Here is an 18,774-nt window from a genome sequence, read left to right on the forward strand (position 1 = left end):
TAACGTGGCTGGTAACAGTCACCACTACAACCTCAGCCCAGTCTGGCTGCCTTCTGTGATGAACTCCATGGACAAGGGGAGAGCAGTGGGTGTTCACCCTGACTTACAGCAAAAACACACTCAGGGGGAGTGGATGGACAACCTACAATGGCAGTGAAAAATGGGGTGGACAGCAATACTCAGGCTCCAGCAGTCACCAATTGGAAATCTTGGAGACAGCTGCAAGTGCAGTACCTCAGGTGTTTTTTCTCACCCACCTGGGTAGTGGTACAGAGCACACTCAGATGACATCAAACAATGCTGGCAGAGGACTGGAGCAGCAAAGCCCAAAACACAGGAGGAGGGAACTGCCATTCACTTGGATCTTTCCTGGCTGAAGTGATGTGCTGATGGAAAGTTCAAGTCCTGTATCTGAGAAATTATAAACCAGAAGACCTGGGGCTAACAGCAGCCAGAATGAAAAGGAGTCAGCAGTACCTGCAGTTATCCAGGCCAGCCCTGCAGGAGGCTGCACAGCAAAAGTGTGAGCAGCAGCTTGAAGGAAGTCATTTCCCCCCTGTATTCAACACTTTTAGCTGTACCTAGAGTAACACGTCCAGTTTTGGGCTCCTCAGTACATGGAGCAACCTGCAACAAGGACCACCAAGACTGTCAGAAGGCTGCAGCTCATGCCATGGCTCAAGGGAGGCTGAGCTGGATTTGTTCAGCTTGGAAACCAAGGCTGCAGGACCTGCAGTCTCCAACTACCTAATCAGAGAAAACACAGAGCCAGACTGTGGCAAAGGCACATTACAGCAAGTGAATTCTGCACTACAGATGTTACAGAACCAAATGGGAAATCAGAGAAGTCGTTGAATGCTCATCCCTGGAAAAACTCAAAATTTTATTGGACACAACCCTGAAAAATTTCACCTACTTTTAAAGTTGCCACTGCTCTGGTCAGGAGATTGACCCAGATGACCTCCAGAAATACCCTCCAACCTAAACTGCTCTATGATCTAAAAACTGAAAAGATCAATGCAAGTTTCACAGTGTGGCTGATATAACAGACAACTGCCTGTTCCCTTCTGCCGTGTGACTGTGTTCCAATCCCTTCAGATAATTCCCAAAATATCAACAATATGAAGTTGCTGAAGACTCTTAAGTCTTCATTACCAGGGGTCCAGGCTGCACCAGCATTCAGCTACAGATCTGTCAAAAGCATAAATCCTAAAGGCAATGGTACTGAAGGTCAGCAGTGACATTTATCTCTCTGCAAGCAAAGCTGCCAAATCCCAGGCCCTGTTTTTTACAAGAAAAACCTGAAAACACATAGTTTGTACAAGCTATACAACTCAAGTCCTGGCCATTTTCAGCTCCTCACAACAGCTCAGGTAATTTCTTTGACCTTTTGTGTCAGACACATGAAAAGAAATTACAGCAGCAGTGGCAAGTAGCCTTTGTAGACTACAGCATTAAGACAAGCACCTTTCTAGATACACAAGCTAATATTTTTTGTGTACTGAGATTTTGACCCCAAAGCATGAGTTTTCCCACAGCTGTAGCAGACCTGTAAGAACATTTTTGTCTTGGCTTTGGCTGGCTTCTCTGCATATGCTTTTATAAGAATTCAAACCCCTAGGATCTGGAGACAACACCACAGCTGTAGCTTCGGGTTTTTCAACCACTAAACTGCAGGTTTTTCCAAAAGTTAACATTTATTCATAAGTTCATACTATCAGCAATCCTTCGATAGGAATTACGCTCTTAAAAAACAAGCTTAAAACAATAAGATGTAAAGCTAATAATGGTCTTCAGTTTATGAACACCTTATCCAAAAGCAAACAAGACATCTGTGACCAGAAAAAAGTGTGGCAACCTCCTTCCAAGAGTGGAACAGAGGCTCTCCACGTGGCTACATGAAAAACAGCTACTAAAAACGTGACTTTTGCATATGATTTGCACATTTCTTTCTGCTGTTTGCTCTTTCCTGTGCTCGTTACAAGCAGAATGACCACAGTTGCATTGTAGAGCTGTTTGTTTCCATCTTGCTGTAACTAGTGCTTCTGTCAACACTCTCCACCACACCTTCTACACAGAGAAACAGGAACATGCAATGCAGGTTTACTCAAAGATCTCTTTTCCAGTTGATGGTAATTACATACAACGACTTCATCGCAACAGAGAATGCAGGAATGGTCACGAGGATATGCTCAGGAGATGCTAACCATATTTCCCCTGTTGTGTCACAAATTCTAGGAGTCAGGAAAGAATACAGAACACTGGGATTCTTTAAGAAATCTTGTACTAGTCTACTTCTGGAACGATTAAACATCTGTGACAGATAGTTTATCCACTCCATATCGGGAAACATTTATGTAGTACCGTCAGTTAAAGCTTGAAGGAAAAGTAACAACAGTTTAAATCAGTTTACCAAAACTAAGTGTACATAGAGAAGAAAAAAAAAAAGTAATTGGAAGCAAAAAGAGGGTATGTCTATCTAAAGCATAGACTCCTTCATAAATAAGTAAACAAATAATACTCTTAAATTTGCTAGGGTGCCCGTTCAGCCACACGCTTAACCACAGCTTGCTTTTGACATCACATTAAGTCTTTAAGGAGCAGGAATTAGAAGTCTGTGTCCAATTTGCACTCAAAGCTCCCAAGACTCTGGATCTTCTGTGCTCCATCTTATTTCTTTTCCTTTTGCACACTTCCCTCTTCCCAGGTAGCAGGCACACATAGAAGAAAACAAAGAAGTTCCGTCTACCTGAGCTGAGTTGGTTTTTTTTTTTTTTTTTGGATGGATAATTCTGCCAAATAAATAAACTTCCAAATATCAGAGAACAAGAGAAGGGACACAGAACAGTCAAGACAGCACACCTTTGTTTTTGTCAATATTTCTTTAAATCCCAATCCAGCTCCTAGTAAGACTGGACACTACTTACAACACTCCTAGAACTGCAGAAGAATGGAAACAATAGGGAGCGAGTGGAGAGGGGGACAAGACAGCCCAGGGGCTGACTTCAGACATTCACATACACAAGGCCAGCATCCACTGGAGTCATTAAGGCCCAGATGCCCCACTAATAGGAACAAACCCAAATACAAAGGTAGCACATGAAATGTATTTACCTATTTAAACACAGGCAGCTGGTCAAGCTAGAATGGGGAAGGTAACTGCTAATTCCTTGTACTACAAGGAAGGAATGGAGTAAAAAAACCCAAGCCCACGGGCAGGTTTTTGCTTTGTGAACCTCTGTCTGTGCTGCTGGTTAACAGTGGTAAGTATAAAAAAATCAAAGAAAAATAATCTATTTATAGAACAAGTCAGTAGTCTGAGACATTTAGAAAAAAGTAAAAACAAGTCCTTCTTTAAAAATGGATTTACTAAAACAACTGTCACCCAGGATGACCCCGAGCCCTCTGGTCCTCCGGCAAAGCCAGGGGCAACTTCAAACAAGAACTGTTGCTGATTGTACACTGGTACACACCCAGCAAAGCCAGCAGGGAGGGGTTTGCACTGTGAACAGTATCTGCAGACTGCTTGCTGGTATCACAGGAGGCCACGCCTGTAGCCTGGTGATACTGGAAAGTTGTGAGTGAAACTTTTCACAGAAGCACGTGTCAGTGTAACCTCTGAGGTAAGTGGGCTGTCTTCTTTCCTTCCCATCCCTGGTACAGATCTCAGAAGCTGTGCCCCGGGTGCTGTACCTCCTTGCCAGCTCCATCCTGCGCCACACAACTTTAACGTGCAGGAGTGTAGAACTCTAAGCAAAGCCTAGAACAGGAGAGAGCATCCCTGTGGAAAGGGAAGCACTCTGCTCTTCCCAAGTTCTGGTCTAGCTAGACATTATCAATGATTTCTGGCCCTCCTCAGGACAGGAAGATCCGTTGTTTCCCACTGAGGAAAAGAATTTGCCTAGTGGAGTAGAGTTGGGTTTCTTTTTTGGTAAACAGAACTTTTGCTGATTTTTGCCATTATGAGCTCCTCTGCCCTTTAGCTACAAAAGAGAAATTAAAAGAAATTCATCCACTTGCTCCCACCCTTATAGTGTAGTGTTAGCTGCCTGGATATGGAGGCATTTTCATTCTCCCAAGACATTGCTCTACACACTGGGTTGGCACAGAGAGGCAAAAGACTTCCAAAGTCACCTCCTCAGGATAACCAGGTAGGTGTAAGAGCTCCAGCCTATGCCCACCAGCTCCAGGCCAGCCCCACTGCCAACATGTACTTCTGACACCCTGAAGTGTCTGACAGCCTCGAGTTTGCTCAGTCCTTGAGAGCAACAGGCACACTCAGAGATGGAAACACTCAAGTCAGAAAGCACTGGCTGGAGCCCCTCATCAGGCAGTGTCTGCACAGCCCAGCCGGTGCCTCTGTGCCTGACATTCCCGCTGCAGGAAGGGACCAGCTCTGCTGCACATCTGTACATCCTTGGAAGGGAAGCTCGGGAGCTACATCAGCCTCAAACCCCTCTCGTTCCGAAGGGTTCCAGTGGTCCATTTCCCAACAAGTTCTGGGCATGGAGCAGTTGCTAACTCGTCTCCTTGAGATCTTCCATTGGTAGTTTGTAGCTCAGCAAGAAGGGAGGAGGTGAGGCGTGGGCAGGGCTGCTGGGGCCCTGCAGGGGTTTCTTTGCACAGTTTATACAGATGTAATCCTCATTCTCGGCCATCTCTGGGGAGACCCCAACACACACCTGATGGAACCACTCGTCGCAGCCCCCGTCACACTGCACCCAGTCCACCTGCAAGAGAGCACATCAGCAACACACAGCCTGTTACCAGCAAGGACACACAGGCACAGTTTCTGTGAAGAAGAGACCTTCTGTTAAACCTACCAAGAATACAAAAGCTCTGGGGCAAAAATTAACTCCCCTATAGAGCTTGTTTAACAAGCTACTTCAGTTTAATGGAAACGAACTCTTCCAACAAACCTTGCCCCTCTTGCATCCTTACACTGCAACAACACAAGAACACTCTACTACTCCTGAGGAAGATGACTCAGCTCTCCTCAGATGAAAGATGTGCTAAAACACATTTAAAATGCTCAGCAGAGGTGAGAGTCTCCAAACACACCCTCCTAGACTGCATTATCAAACACCAGCTTTTGTAAATATAAGTCCTAAGTGTCAGAACATTTAAGCTACAATACAAATTTTGAGCTGAACTTGCTGTAGAACAATGTGGAAAAGACAAAAAATGAGTTAGAATGTAGGAAGGAAAAAGGATTACTGATTTGATTTCTGTAATTCTTTGAATAAAAGTATATGTTAACTGGAGTCAGTGGGCAGAAACTACAATTTGCAGGATAAGAATCAGAGATTCTCCATTTTAATGGCATCCACTGGTACAGCTCTAAAAATTGTTACTGCTGTAGTTCTGCTTTCTACTTACAGGGGAAAGTAAAATATCAGAAAAACAACAGTAGTGGCAACCTATTTAAAATGAAGAAACATTATCATCATACAGATGTTACTTTAGTTTGTAGCCAACTACTCCTGAACAAATTTTCCAAAGTGATTAGTAATGGACAAACAGCTGCAGCTTCAGTCATTACATTGCAGTATTTGCCAATTTTTGACAAGTATGGCATTCACCTATAGAAAGTAGAAAAGTACAGAAAAAACATTTTGAAAAAATTTTTGATCATCAGTCTGTGTTAAAAGCTGACAATCACGACAGGCAGTGCCACAAAGAGGAAGATCAGGTTTCTTTTGTAATAATTCAATCAGGTCTAAAATAATTGATTATTTATCTCCAACAAGCAAAATGAACCACTGAAGTCTGTAGATCACTCAGCCTGCAACATCACTGTTCACAGAGTGTATGCAAGAAATACAGAAAATCTGTTTCATTTAGGAACACCACACATCCCACTCCTGCTCAGGAACACAGTAAAGCTAGGAACATTTCTTCCTGAATCAAAGAATTAATCCTCTGAATCAGCCAACGCATGTTGCACACAGTCAAAAAAATTCCACAGCTTGAAGAAGCTGAACTTTCCAATCAAAACAGAGTACCTTTTCCCAGATTCTAATTTTCCATCTTTTTTGAAGTACCTAAGAGAATAAGGAAGTCCTACAGTTTAATCTGCTAAATCCACCTACCCAAGTACTACTCAATTCTCTCTCATTTCTAACCACACCACTTTGGTTTCTCATGCTGCTCAACTTAACCTGGCACAGGGGCTCTGACTTAGCACAGAACTGCCTGTGATAGAAAAAAAGGGGCAACTCACTTTGTCCTTGCAGGGCCTCTGGCAGTTCTGAGCAGCACACACGGCATTCTCATCATCTGACTCTTCTGCTCCTGACCAGTCATACTTGGAAGGAATATCCAGAACCTTCTTCTCTCTTTTTTTCTCTGTGCTCTCCTTTGCCAGTTCTACCTTTGCCACAACTGCCTTCTCTCGCTTCTTCTTCCGCTCCTCTTCCTTAGCCAGTTTCTTTGCCAGCTTGTTCAGCTCCTTTGTCTTATCCATAGTGAGTTTTAGCTTCTTCTTCTTGGGTTTTTCCAGTTTTTTCAGCTCTTTAGATTTTTGCTTCATATCTCCAAAGAACTGCTCTGCTCTCTCCAGTTTTCGTTTCCGCTTCCTCTCAGAAGAGTCCCTCCCTCTCATTTTCAGTGGTTTTTCATCCATGCTGTCATCCTTCATAGAAAAAGATACATATATTTACTCAAAGACAAATTTCCTGCAGACCTGAGGTCTGACAAATGTACTTACCTCTACTTTTACCCTGATATGGTATGAAGAAATCTAGCCAACAACATACTGTTACTAATTCTAAACAAAAAAAGCACTTAGCTTCATTTTCACCATACTATAAAAATTTTTAAGTGTTATCAACTGTGTCAAAGTACAATCAGTCAAAAATATCCAGTGGAAAAAGTAAACTACCAGCAAGGGTAAGAAGGCAAAATAAGCAATTATTACAACTCCCTTCTCACATTGTTTTTTAATGGAAGTTGAGAAGATTAATCATTTGTTAGATGCTTATTTTTCATCCGAGGTCAGTCTTGCCTGTAATTATTTTCGAGAGAAAGCAACTGCTGTTTTGGAGATTAAGAAAGAGTAATTGGTGAATTCTTAAAATGTATCATCAACTCAAGCAAGAAGAGAAAGCAACATCCATTATTTGAATGGCTTCCAAACTGGCAGACATTGTAAATATCCTGGTGTCATCAAGAGCTCTTAAATAACAGATTCAGATCACAAGTGGGGCTTGAAACTGGCCAGCTCTGTCCCTGCAGGTAGCATTGACAGTGACAAGTCCCATTTATACCTGAAAGATTCACTTGTGTAGTCCTTTGTACAAACAGGACTGACTTGATTTCAGTCAATGCAGCTATATACTTTAACCTTAATTATTAATAGATTAAAAATATATTATAAACCAGTAAAGAGACTGTTTACTGTACATAACTTAATATAGCTACTCCACCCAAAACCAAATCCTCTCTAGATTATTTCACAGAAGTCTACTTATTTTGTGTGTAAACAGACATAGAATATATTCAATTCAAAATGAGCAGCTCTGGTCAAGCAAATATTCATAAAGGTTAACCAGAAGTACAAAATGTTGCAATGCACACACACTCTACACTCCTCACCCCACAATCCTGGAAAAAAGCTTTGCTTAACTATTAATGTAACAGTCTGGCATATTATTTATAAATTGCTATTTGCTGGCATTCAAACTGCTTTTCAATCAGCTCCCTGCCAAAACCATTACACTGAAAGAACATTAAGCTTATGTAGTACTTGGGCTGAAAGGTGGTAAAGCAGCAGAACTTGGGAGGCAGGGGCATTTTTGTACTCCACACTTGTAACTGATGCAGTCTGGCAACACTTGTACTCACCCACTGTGTATGGATGGCACACAGAAAATGAGGCACCAATTAATATGTTCACCTAACCTCACTGTTCACAGCATGCAACCTTCCATCTTATACTGCTGTACACCACCAAAAAGCCAAGAAAGAACCAGCATCTTACATCCTTCCTGTACAGCTCAGTAACCCAACAAGGCATCACACAATCCATACAGCCAAGCTGACCCCCAGCTGCAGCTGACAGATGGTAAAAAAGGGGTTCCACTCTGGCTCTTCAACCCAGCAGCTTGAGTTGAAGCTTCCAAAGAGGCTGCTCTTCGAGCACACATTCCTTGCCTTGCCCTCTGCATCAATGTAGCAAAGTGATTTTGACTAGACCTCAGAATCAGCAGATAAACCTGCCTGATGCACTGGCAGCTGAGCAGAGCAATCAGGGACATCTTCACAGTATATCAATTTAAAAATTGCTATGTCTATGTTATACTGAGGAAGAATATGAATCTTATTGTCTGCATTATCAAAACATGTTTTCCCCAGTAACAAAGTTCAGTAACATACAAGTATCATGTTACATAAGCTAAGTGTAACTTTTCATCTTCCTAAATGTTTCTTGTAACTCTTTTGCAGGTTAGTTCAGTTTCCAGGCACAATCAAAAATCCTTTAACCTGTTACCTTCTAAAATAAGGTTTGCATATGGAACTACTTGAGAAAACTGTTCTAAATATGGTTAACTGAGGAGGACAGTGCTAGGGCATGAGTGATCAAGAACTGAATTTCTGGATCACTTATTCTGTTGTTTTCTGTAAGCTGCTACTCTCTCCAGGTGAAATCCAAACATGACAAGCAACTGAGCACTCAACTATTCAAGACCAGGTTTATATAAATCCACCAACAGAACGTGGTGGGATTTCTGTTCTACACCAGAGTATTTGTTCAAGTTCCCTACCTCCATGACATGAAGAAACCTGTCCTCAGAGGGCGGATGAGTGGCCTGCAAAATCCGCCAGATGTGCTGAGTTTCATCCAGAGATACCTCCAGTAGATCTCCCACCATCATCAGATCTTCCAGCTGAGCTTTTGCTCCAGGTGACAGCTCCAGCACAGGGGGCTCCAAGCTGCGAGGAACCAGCGGGCTCTTCCGAGGCTGCTTCCTTGGAGTGCTAGAACCTTTCAGACAGGAGCAAGACACAAAATCCTTAAGGCTGGAAAAGATCTCTAAGGTTATTGAGTCTGTGCCAAGCCCACCACTAAACCATGTCCCCAAGTGGCACACCCCCATGTCTTCTGAGCACTTCCAGGGATATGATTCCACCACTTCCCCAGGCAGCCTGTTCCAATGCCCAAACAGCCTTTCAGTGAAGAAATTTTTCCTAATACTCAATCTAAACCTTCCCAGGCAAAGCCACATAAAGAGAAGAGATCAAAACCAAAAGAAATTACATATTTTTTACAACATTTTAAGGTGGGAAACAGTAGCAACCAAAACACATTGGCACAGGTTTATATGTCAAATATCAGGAAGCTAACTACAATGTAACTCTGCTGGATAACAGAGCAGCTCCACTCCCCACTGACTGCTCATCCTGGTTATCTACTTAATTTTATTTCAATGTACACAAAAGCAAATACCTTGAGAGCAGCTTTTAGAAGCAGAGGAATAGGCGTGTTCAGCACAGAAGGAGGGAGCAGTCCACATGTGTGTCACCACCTCCTCTGATTTAATGGGGATTTCCTCATCACAGAACAAATTGGGCTCCAAGCTGCTGGAAGATTTCACACTGGCATTGTCCTGGAAAAGACCCACAGAAAACATGCAACATCTGAATCCAGAGAATACCTACTTCCAAGTAAATTCTACTAAGACTGAGCAGTCTGCTGCTCATAAAGCCCTCCTCTGAAGCACTCCATCAGAGATACCAAGATCAAAGGTAAAAATTATATCCCTACTCAAATGGTGGATGATAGGTCAGTTTATTTACAGCTAATACATGAAAAACATTTGACAAGTTTCCTCACTCAGCACCTTAAGTATGGTCTTCACAAGTCAACATAATGAAAAGAAGCTTTTTCTTAGCCTACATAATTTATTATTTTGCTTGAAAAGTCTGACTGCACACTCATGAAGACTTTATCTTCCATAAATCGAGGGTATGCTGACTAAATTACAGTGGCTACAGAAAGGAATTATTGAAGATTTTAGAGGTATGGAAAAAAAAGGGCATTCCAGCACAGCAAGAAATACTAACATAATGGCAATCAAATGCTGCTCTGGGATCAGTACTTTTACAGCAGTGTTAAATCAGTTTAAATTAGAACCAAACAATGAAGGAAGAGGGCTGTCATGAACATTTCCATTAACAGAGTAATGATGGCACTGGCCTGTGCTCAGCTCAGTGTGTTGAGCAAGACACTGAACAGCTCAAGGTATTGGGCAAGACACTCATTTCATGACATAAAAAGGGAGTTTAAGAATGGTAGTATCTCTCAGTCTCTCTCTGTGGCCTTCAGTTGTATGTTTAAAAGAAAGTGATATACAAACTAATGATTTCTCTACAGAACTACAAGTGGGAAATTCAAATTTATCTTGCCCAGATGATGAAAAGGTAAAATAAATCTACCCAGAAAGAGGAATATATTTCTCCCTACCAAGAGTAAGGTTTTTATCTTGAACAATATCTTGTTACGGGTAACTTACTGTACTACACTGAAGGAAGTTCAGGGCTAACATGTAATTTTTTAGATTTTTAAATCATCATCATTAGCAGCCATAGGCAATACCAGTGCAAAGAAATGAGAACAGACAAAAAATGAAAACAAATTACAGGTGATTTGACCAGTGAATGTGTTGCTTGGAACAAACCTTACAAAAAATCTAGCTACTGCACTCCAAATGAAGATTTACAGGCAAGAGCCATGTTTTAATTAAGAAACATTTAATATAATCAAACAGATCATATTTTGATATCTACTTCTGTAACAACTGTGCATTTGAGAAGCCAGAGACTGTGGTTTTCAAAGTACAGTGTATAGACCCTTAGGAATTCAGCATTATTTCTACAGGGTCCACAACACAAGCAAATTCACACACGATGCATCGTGATCTGTATCTTTTTTTAAACACACTGGAACACGTCTATGTATCAAAAACTGAAAAAAACAACCCTTAAAAGTCAACATTATAGAACTAATTAAATTATGAGCAACTTTGGGTTTGTGGGGTTTTTTTGTTTTTGGGTTTTTTTGGGGATTTTTTAAATTTTGCATCTCTTAGTTTATATGTGAAGAATTTGATTGGTTGCCTGAAAATTTGTCTTCTAGTCCAATCATATTAGCTGACCTAACAGAATACATTTCTGGTCTCCATCAGCTTTGCTTAAACATACTTTTTTATTATGAATATCCAAATCAAAAGGGTTAAGTACAAGATTTTTAAATTATGACAGTAGAATTATTAAACAAATGAAACTATGGTCCTGCAAAACCCTGAGATCCTGGCAAGCATATGCCATCTTTCTTGACATGTGTTTTATCACAGCCTCAGAAAATGCCACATCCTTCAGAAATGCTTTATTAAGACCCCTGATGCAAAGAACAGTTTTGGGAATTACTTTTATATATAAAGCTAAAACAATTAAAAGCTGTAGTACCCAACAGCAATGTATTCTTGCTGGCATTTCACAGGGGACTGTAAGACAAATCTGTGTATTTGCATCAGGCTGCTGAGAAACAAAACACTTAAAAATAGGAGATTACAGCACATCATACCTGGAGAATGTGCTGCCCCTCTATAAACCAGAATATCTGCCTGAAAAGAATTTACATGTCTCTTAAGATAGCATCTTTAAAGGCAGAGATGACACTCTCACTAGAAAGAAAACACTGCTCAAGAAGAAACTGTGGCACTGCCTGTGTCTCTATGTATTTCAAAAGGACATTTCAATACCTTGAAAACACAAGGTTTTCTCCACAACTGCCTTTTCTCATGTAAGTTCTTCTCTAGATAAAATACTTTAGAAATTTAACTGCAGTTACAATTGCTGTACTGAATCCAGACACTAATTTTACAACACGATCCAGACATCTTGTCTCAAAAAATTCCACACTCCAAAATGGAACACATGTACTTCCTTTATAAAAGGGCTGAATGAAGAAAAAGGTATGAAAACATGAACAAAGCTCTGGCATCAGGAAACTTCTTACACAGCATGCAGTTTTTGAAGGGTAATCTTTTTGCTGTAGCAAAAACTTTCCAAGAGCTCTTCATATAGATACTTATATTTATGACTCGTGGTATCTCTGAATGGGGCATAAACACAATCTTCATCCTCCAGAGTGTTATAAACAAATCCCTTTGTAAGTGGATCTTTTTCCTCAGCAGTAAAAGGCACCTTTTGAAATTCAAAAGGTGGAAAGGACTTTGAAAATTTTGCATAAAAACGTTACATAACTTCACAATAGTTCAGAGAATGTGGATATTCAGATAAAAATCAAGAAGTGCCTCTTCTGCCACAGGCACTAGAGCAGAACATACACAGACAGCTTCAGGTACAAGAAATATTCTGAAAAAATTGGTTTCATAAGACAGGTGTTCTATATTTATTCCATGCAAACAAACCACTCTGGATTACTTACCTTTATGTCATAGCCATATGTCTCCCTGATGTCTTCATCAGAGTCTGTCTCTTCATCATCATAATCCAAAGTCTGCCGTGGGGATGAGGACACGCTCCCTATCACTCTGTTAAAGGCTGACTGCTGAAAACTTGTCAAGTGTCCCTAAAAAAAATAGAATATGGAAATAAAAAAAATAAAATTTCCAGGAAAAATCTGGAAAACCTAAAGAGTTATTAACAAAAAACAGTGGTTCTTTTGGCCTGATGGTAACTGCCTGGACATTACAAAAGAGACCAGTTACAGCAAAATGTGAAAAAAAGATAGGGAAACATCCAAGTAAAAGGTTTGGTTAGATTCTGATTACCTGTTTTTTAATAACAGTGACTGGAAAGATCTACATACTGTTCTTCAGTGCTACAAATGACAGCTTCTTCACCATAACATGACCTGAACTCATTCTCAAGGTGAAGAGGGCAGCTGTGGAATTATCAGTGTTTGACTACATTCCTTGCTGAAATTTACTAACAAGGCACCAAATGCCTGTGAATGACAATCCATGAGAAGTTATTAACACTGAGGCTGGATTTTGTCAAGAGCAAAATGGAATTTGGACACTAAAGTGGCAACTGTTTTACACATCTTGAGGCCTGTACCCAGCTGTTGCAGCTGACCTGATGTTTCTTACCTACACAATGCATAATGATCTGTATCTTTTTCTAAACACACTGGAACACATTTATGTATCAAAAACTGAAAAAACCAACCCTTAAAAGTCAACAGTACAGAAATAATTAGATTCTGAGCAACTTCAGCAGTTGCTGTTGACAGCGAGTACAGAGCAACAGACCTGTTCCTGCAGCAGGAACGTACCCAACAGAAGCCAGCCAAAATCTGCAGAGCACTGAAGTAAGAAGTTTTACCATGTGTAGACCTCAGCTTTTCACTGCCCTCCCCTCTCCAAGAAAAACAAGCCATTTTGACACACTAAATTAGGGCAAGCAGAGGGAACAGCAAGACCTCCCCATCCCTACCTGCAGGTCGGGGTTAGCTGCTGCCTTCTGGAGCTCCGCGCTGATGATTTTCTCGGTTTTCTCGCGAGCCGCCTGCTCCACCATCCTCTGGCTGAGCACGGAGAGCTTGGCCAAAGCAGAGGAGAGCTCGTCGGTGGCCAGGGCCTGCCGCGCTCGGTCCTGCCAGCTCATGGCTCGCTCTGTCAAGCACTGCAGGGCCTCCCCCTCGGGCAGCCGCACGGGCAGCTTCTGCAGGGACACCAGCAGCGACAGGATGGTCTCCAGGCGCGGCCGGCGGGAGCGCATGCACAGGGGACACAGGAACTTCACCTCTTTGGCCTGCCAGCTGGAGCCCTTCTTCTGGGAGCTCGTTTTGGGCAGGGGCACGCAGCCGCTGTGAAACCAGTCCTTGCACAGCTCGCACTGCAGCATGAACCCGCTGGCTGTCTTGCGGCAGATGCAGAACTTGACTTCTTCGATTCGGTCCACCATGGTCATCTTGGCCAAGTTGGCTGCCCTGAGAGCGTGCATGGCTTCAATTTCCTTCTGCTCCCGCTCCTTGAACACAGCCACCTGCCCAGCAAGGACAAAAACGTGTCAAGACCTTCACAGCTAAGAGATTTAATTTTATTAACAGCACAGGAAAAGGAAAAAAAAAACAGCCAACTCAAACAGATCAAGAGATCTAAACTTAACCCAAAATTTAGGAACTACATGATCTAATTAAAACTTTATCTAAGATACCTCCTCCTCAGTTGCTCACTACTCCCTGGAGTCCTTCTGGTAGAGATGCTATGTAAACTTTAGATAACCTTCTCAGTATCTACAAACTTTATGAAGTTCATAATTAAATCTGTCATAAGGCCACCAGAAGAACAGGTTTTGACTCCAGAGAAGAAGTCAGAATCTGTTCCATTCAACTGTTTACTGAGACAATGGAGCTGAGCATCCTTTCAGAAGCATCTGAGTGACCACGTATCTCCTGAAGCAACTTACACTTCCTTAATGTTTCCATTCAGCTAACTATAACCAAGCATACTACAGTAAAATAGATTGTGTATAAGCCATGTTAATGACCCTGCATATATTTTCTTTGTTTACCAGGGAAAGGGCAGCCAGATGTCAGCAAATTATTCTGATAAGCAGCACGAGCATCCTCCAAAAAAGAGGAATCAAATAAAACATTCCCTCCAGCCCAGTGTCCATGACCAAGCATTGGCAGGCTGATCACAAAATTGACCTAACCAAATATGTGTTGGTCACGGTTAAGGCAGAGCCGCACCTCATTATTTCCAGACAATTTCAATAAATGTTAATATTAGACGAGCAGCCACAGACACTAACACAAGAGCATTTAAGTCTTAATATTTAATATTAAATACCAGCAGTGACACTCTGAACTCTACTTTCACTGCAATTCAAGTTGAACTGCATTCTTGTGTCAAACACCAGATTATAAGGGATCTCTTTCACTGAAATTCATTTATCAGTTCTTCCCTAGAATTTCTGCAGTTAGAGATGACTTAAGCCCACGCAAGCAGGAGACACCACCTTCCACTGCTCCTTACCACAGCTGCAGCGTCCCTGGCCTCCTCCAGCCCATCCTCCAGTTCACTCAGGGATTCCAAGTCAAGATCTTTCTCCTTTTCCTTCTCCATCAACTCCTTCGCCCTCTTCCGCCTGTTCTTACTGCTCCCATAAACACCGATATCGGTCCGCGGGCTCAGAACCTGCAACCACCAAGGAAATTTATCCTGTCAGGCCCAAGGACATCTCATCAAGGAATGACAACAGTGGCACCAGGGAACAAGAACTACTCAGCAATCTAACCCCTCTGACACCTGTCAACTAATGATAGGAAAAAGAGAATAAACAGATAAGGAGAAAAGTATCTTAGAGTTAGGGAACAGCAATGTAATCAGCAACCAGTGACATGGCAGGTCAAACTGAAAGCCACTGTGTTTTCTGATTAAATTACAGAATTTATTCAGAATATGCATATAGCTAACTAAAACACTACATGCAGTTAGACATCCATACTTCAACAATCCCTTCAGGGGCCTCTATAAATCAAGTATTAAAAATTATTTCATATTTACATCAGCAACTTGGTGCCTGAAAAACCCCTAGAAGTACGCTATAAGCCTTTCAATATCATTATGAGAGGCTGAAAAGCACTTTTAAGGACAAGAATAAAGCTTTAGTCATCATGACTAGTTGGAATGCATACTTAAATATAAAATCTAGCAAATTAAATTCAATATAGAAAAGCTCAAATTGCTACATTTAGGAAAATGCAAAAGCAGAACATACTAAGTAGCTAGTTAAGCAGAAGAATACAGAGAAAAAGCTGTATCTAGAATGTATCACAAAGTGAAAAAAAATTAGTGTGATGTGGTTGCAATAGGGAAAAATCCCATTGGAAAACATTAAACCTCAGTACCCCCTTTGAGACACAAGATGTAACTAATGCACTTCACATGGCACTAGGGAAAGTCAGAGAGTGGGGATTCTGTCTGGACTGGGACATCTCACTAAAAGTGAAGACAAACCTCAGAGAATTGACACCAACATAAGAGAATGAAAAATACAGCCTCCAAGAATGCAGCTGAACTGGAACTCTTTTCCTTACAAAAGGGAAGTCTGTCAAGTAGATATGATACATCTTCAAACACATGATTGATTTTTATTAAAACAAGGACAGTCACTACATTCACTGAAGTGAAATAAACAGTAGCTAATTTTTTTTTCTTCTAGTTAAACAGTTTATAAAATATCTAATCTATTTTCTTAGCATTTAAACAGTGTGGCAAGTGAAAACATATTTCAATTTGAGACAGGTCTGTGTCCATTTCAGACCTACATTTCTTCAATGACCAAAAAAATGCTTTTACTTCCCCTCTTCTTTCACAAGTGAGAGATGAGGTTTTCCATACATAAAACAGAACTAACCAAACAGACTTTCAGCCTTTTTCATTTTTTTCATCCAAGAACAGCTGAAATTATGTTCTATTCTGAAAAGGAACTGTAATCCAGTGTAACTGAACCAGCTCTTCCCTCCAGCCACCTGTGGGCCATCATGACCAATTTCTGACAGGGAAGTGTGTTCTTCTGACAGAGAAGTACGGGCTGCTCACCTGCAGCAGGTTGTAGCTGGAATTCTTCTTGAGGAAGGTCCTTCCTGTGCGCTCCCTCCAGGCACGAGCTGCAGCCACCTGGGACTCCAGCTGGGGCAGGGCATCGAGGCGCACCGGGATGGGGCGGCCCTTGGCAGACAAGCTCTCCAGCTGCTCCAGGTACGCGTAGTTGCTCCCATTCTGGGGTGAAACAAGTTTTTTTCTAAGCCAACAATTCCACCATTATATCAGCTGCCAGACTAATTTCAAGCCATACACTACTTTGTCAGAGTCTAAAACAGAGTTCCATGGGAAAGGGAAGGAGGGCAGTGTTTCAATCTACTGTTATTTTAAACAATTGTCCCATACAGCTTTTATTTTAACAGTCATTTTGATATGGCCAGCTGGCTTAGGGAGTAAGACAACATTCCATTTCCAGACAGTTATCTAAATGCTGTCTGTTTAACAGCAAGAGCTGTATAAGGGTTGATGTGAAATCTACTGGGATTCTCATTTCAACTCCCAACAACACCTGGTATAAGATAAGCAGCTCTAGTTCAGCTATCAACACCCACAAATATCACAGAACTCAGGACCAAGTCATGTGGGTAGACCAGTAGAAGGGGAGGTCACTGAACTAATCCATCTCTTTCAGAAAATTCTGGCCACCATTGCCATTAAATCTTGCAACGTTTTAGGGAGAAAATAAAAAAAAAAATTTCCATAAAAAACCAAAATTTCCACAGGCAGATCCAAAACTGAAAACCTGAGAGCACCCTCTACTGCAGCTAAATATTTTCAGTGACAGCATGCTGAACATTTCCAAAACCAAATACCATATCAAAATGAATTTGCTAGCTTTTGTATCTGCTCTGAAATACATAAAAGGAAGGGAAATAGAAATTGGATAGCCAGTGGGGAGACAAATGCACAAGAAGAAAATCAAGTACATGAGTTCTGGTAAGACCATATTCAAGAGCCATAGCAAGGCTTCTCTTCAGACCACCTTTGTGAGGAGAGGTGCTAGGAATAAAGGACACATCCAAATAAGAGTGCAAGCAGAAGATTCTAGGCCCTGCTGTAACCCCTACCTGAATGGCCTCCACTTTGGCTGTCCAGTCTCTAGCTCGCTGCAGGGCTTCCTTCAGTGCCAGCACATTGGGCAGGTAAGCAGGGATGTTCTTTGCCTCATTCACGATGCCCTCCAGAGCCATCATACTTTGGCGTGGTCTAGAGCAAGAAAAACCCAATTCCAGCCTTCTCTCAAAATGCCAGTCATCTAAAGCCATAAATCTGACAGGCTGGAGATGCAACTTCACCACTACACTGCAGGGTAGGACACCATGGCTCTGTGCTTGGAGGATGCTACTGGCTACCAAATAACAGGAGGTGAGAAAGGTGATGGGCTTGGCACAACCAAGCTCAGAAGGGCACAGCATCACAACCCTTAAACACCCAGAAAGCTGTCTCTTATTGGTAGCATAGTCAAGAGTTCTTTGTGGAGAGGGATGAATAGCAAAGGCAGCAGCAACACACACAGCCTCAGCCTCCTGCCACAGTGCAACATGATAGGCAATCAACACTTCTGCAATTCATCAATCTCAAATCCAACTCTAGAGCAATCTAATGGTTGGGAGGTTAAAAAAAAGGCAACTACAGCTTCAAGGGCCCAACTTCTCACCTCACATCTCAAAAGAGGAAGAGAAACACAAAAGTGTGTGGCCTCTAAGAACAGTTTGTAAAGGAACACTCACCTGGCCTGCAGGCAGACCTTGGCCTTCTCCTCCCACCTCTCTGAGACTGTGAGCAGCTCCTGCAGCTCAGCCATGGCTTTTTCTACAGCGTGATGTGGTGCCAAGCCCACACCAGAGTCAATCAGCTTCTTCATCACATCCAGGGTGACTCTCTGGGGATCCAAGAGGGTGGACCTCACCTCATCCAGCCACCGTGCCTGCTGCAGTTCTTGCTTCAACCTTGGCAGTTCAGGAAGTTCAACATAAAGGCCAGAGCCCATGTCTATCAATTCCTGCAGCTTGGAAGAGTCTGGGATCTCATCAATCATAGCTTCCTGAGCACGCTCATGGAACTCTTCCACATCATCGAGCAGATTCTGAAGTAACACACAGTACAAATCAATTAGGAAAAAACACCCACAGAATCCAAAAGAAAATGCAACTGAGGGATCAGTCAGCTGTGAATCTGTATGTGATCATCA

At 41.9% G+C, this 18,774-nt stretch overlaps 1 protein-coding gene across 2 annotated transcripts in view; it reads right to left on the reverse strand.

Moving 5' to 3' along the window:
- Positions 1 to 3,350: 3,350 nt before the first annotated feature.
- KDM5A (lysine demethylase 5A) overlaps positions 3,351 to 18,774 on the reverse strand; it is a 48,979-nt gene continuing 33,555 nt past the window's right edge. For both annotated transcript variants that reach the window (XM_041398547.1, XM_041398546.1), the window contains exons 19-28: positions 18,314 to 18,669; positions 17,651 to 17,789; positions 16,581 to 16,760; positions 15,012 to 15,173; positions 13,465 to 14,016; positions 12,452 to 12,595; positions 9,449 to 9,608; positions 8,766 to 8,986; positions 6,224 to 6,634; positions 3,351 to 4,730 (exon numbers count right to left, since the gene is read on the reverse strand). In XM_041398547.1, coding sequence (XP_041254481.1) covers positions 4,518 to 4,730; positions 6,224 to 6,634; positions 8,766 to 8,986; positions 9,449 to 9,608; positions 12,452 to 12,595; positions 13,465 to 14,016; positions 15,012 to 15,173; positions 16,581 to 16,760; positions 17,651 to 17,789; positions 18,314 to 18,669 — 2,538 coding nt within the window. In that variant the 3' untranslated portion in view covers positions 3,351 to 4,517. The remainder of the gene's footprint in view (positions 4,731 to 6,223; positions 6,635 to 8,765; positions 8,987 to 9,448; positions 9,609 to 12,451; positions 12,596 to 13,464; positions 14,017 to 15,011; positions 15,174 to 16,580; positions 16,761 to 17,650; positions 17,790 to 18,313; positions 18,670 to 18,774) is intronic.

Source organism: Onychostruthus taczanowskii, unplaced genomic scaffold (genome assembly GCF_017590055.1).
Source record: "Onychostruthus taczanowskii isolate IOZ18803 unplaced genomic scaffold, ASM1759005v1 scaffold15, whole genome shotgun sequence".
Classification (NCBI taxonomy): Eukaryota; Metazoa; Chordata; class Aves; order Passeriformes; family Passeridae; genus Onychostruthus; species Onychostruthus taczanowskii.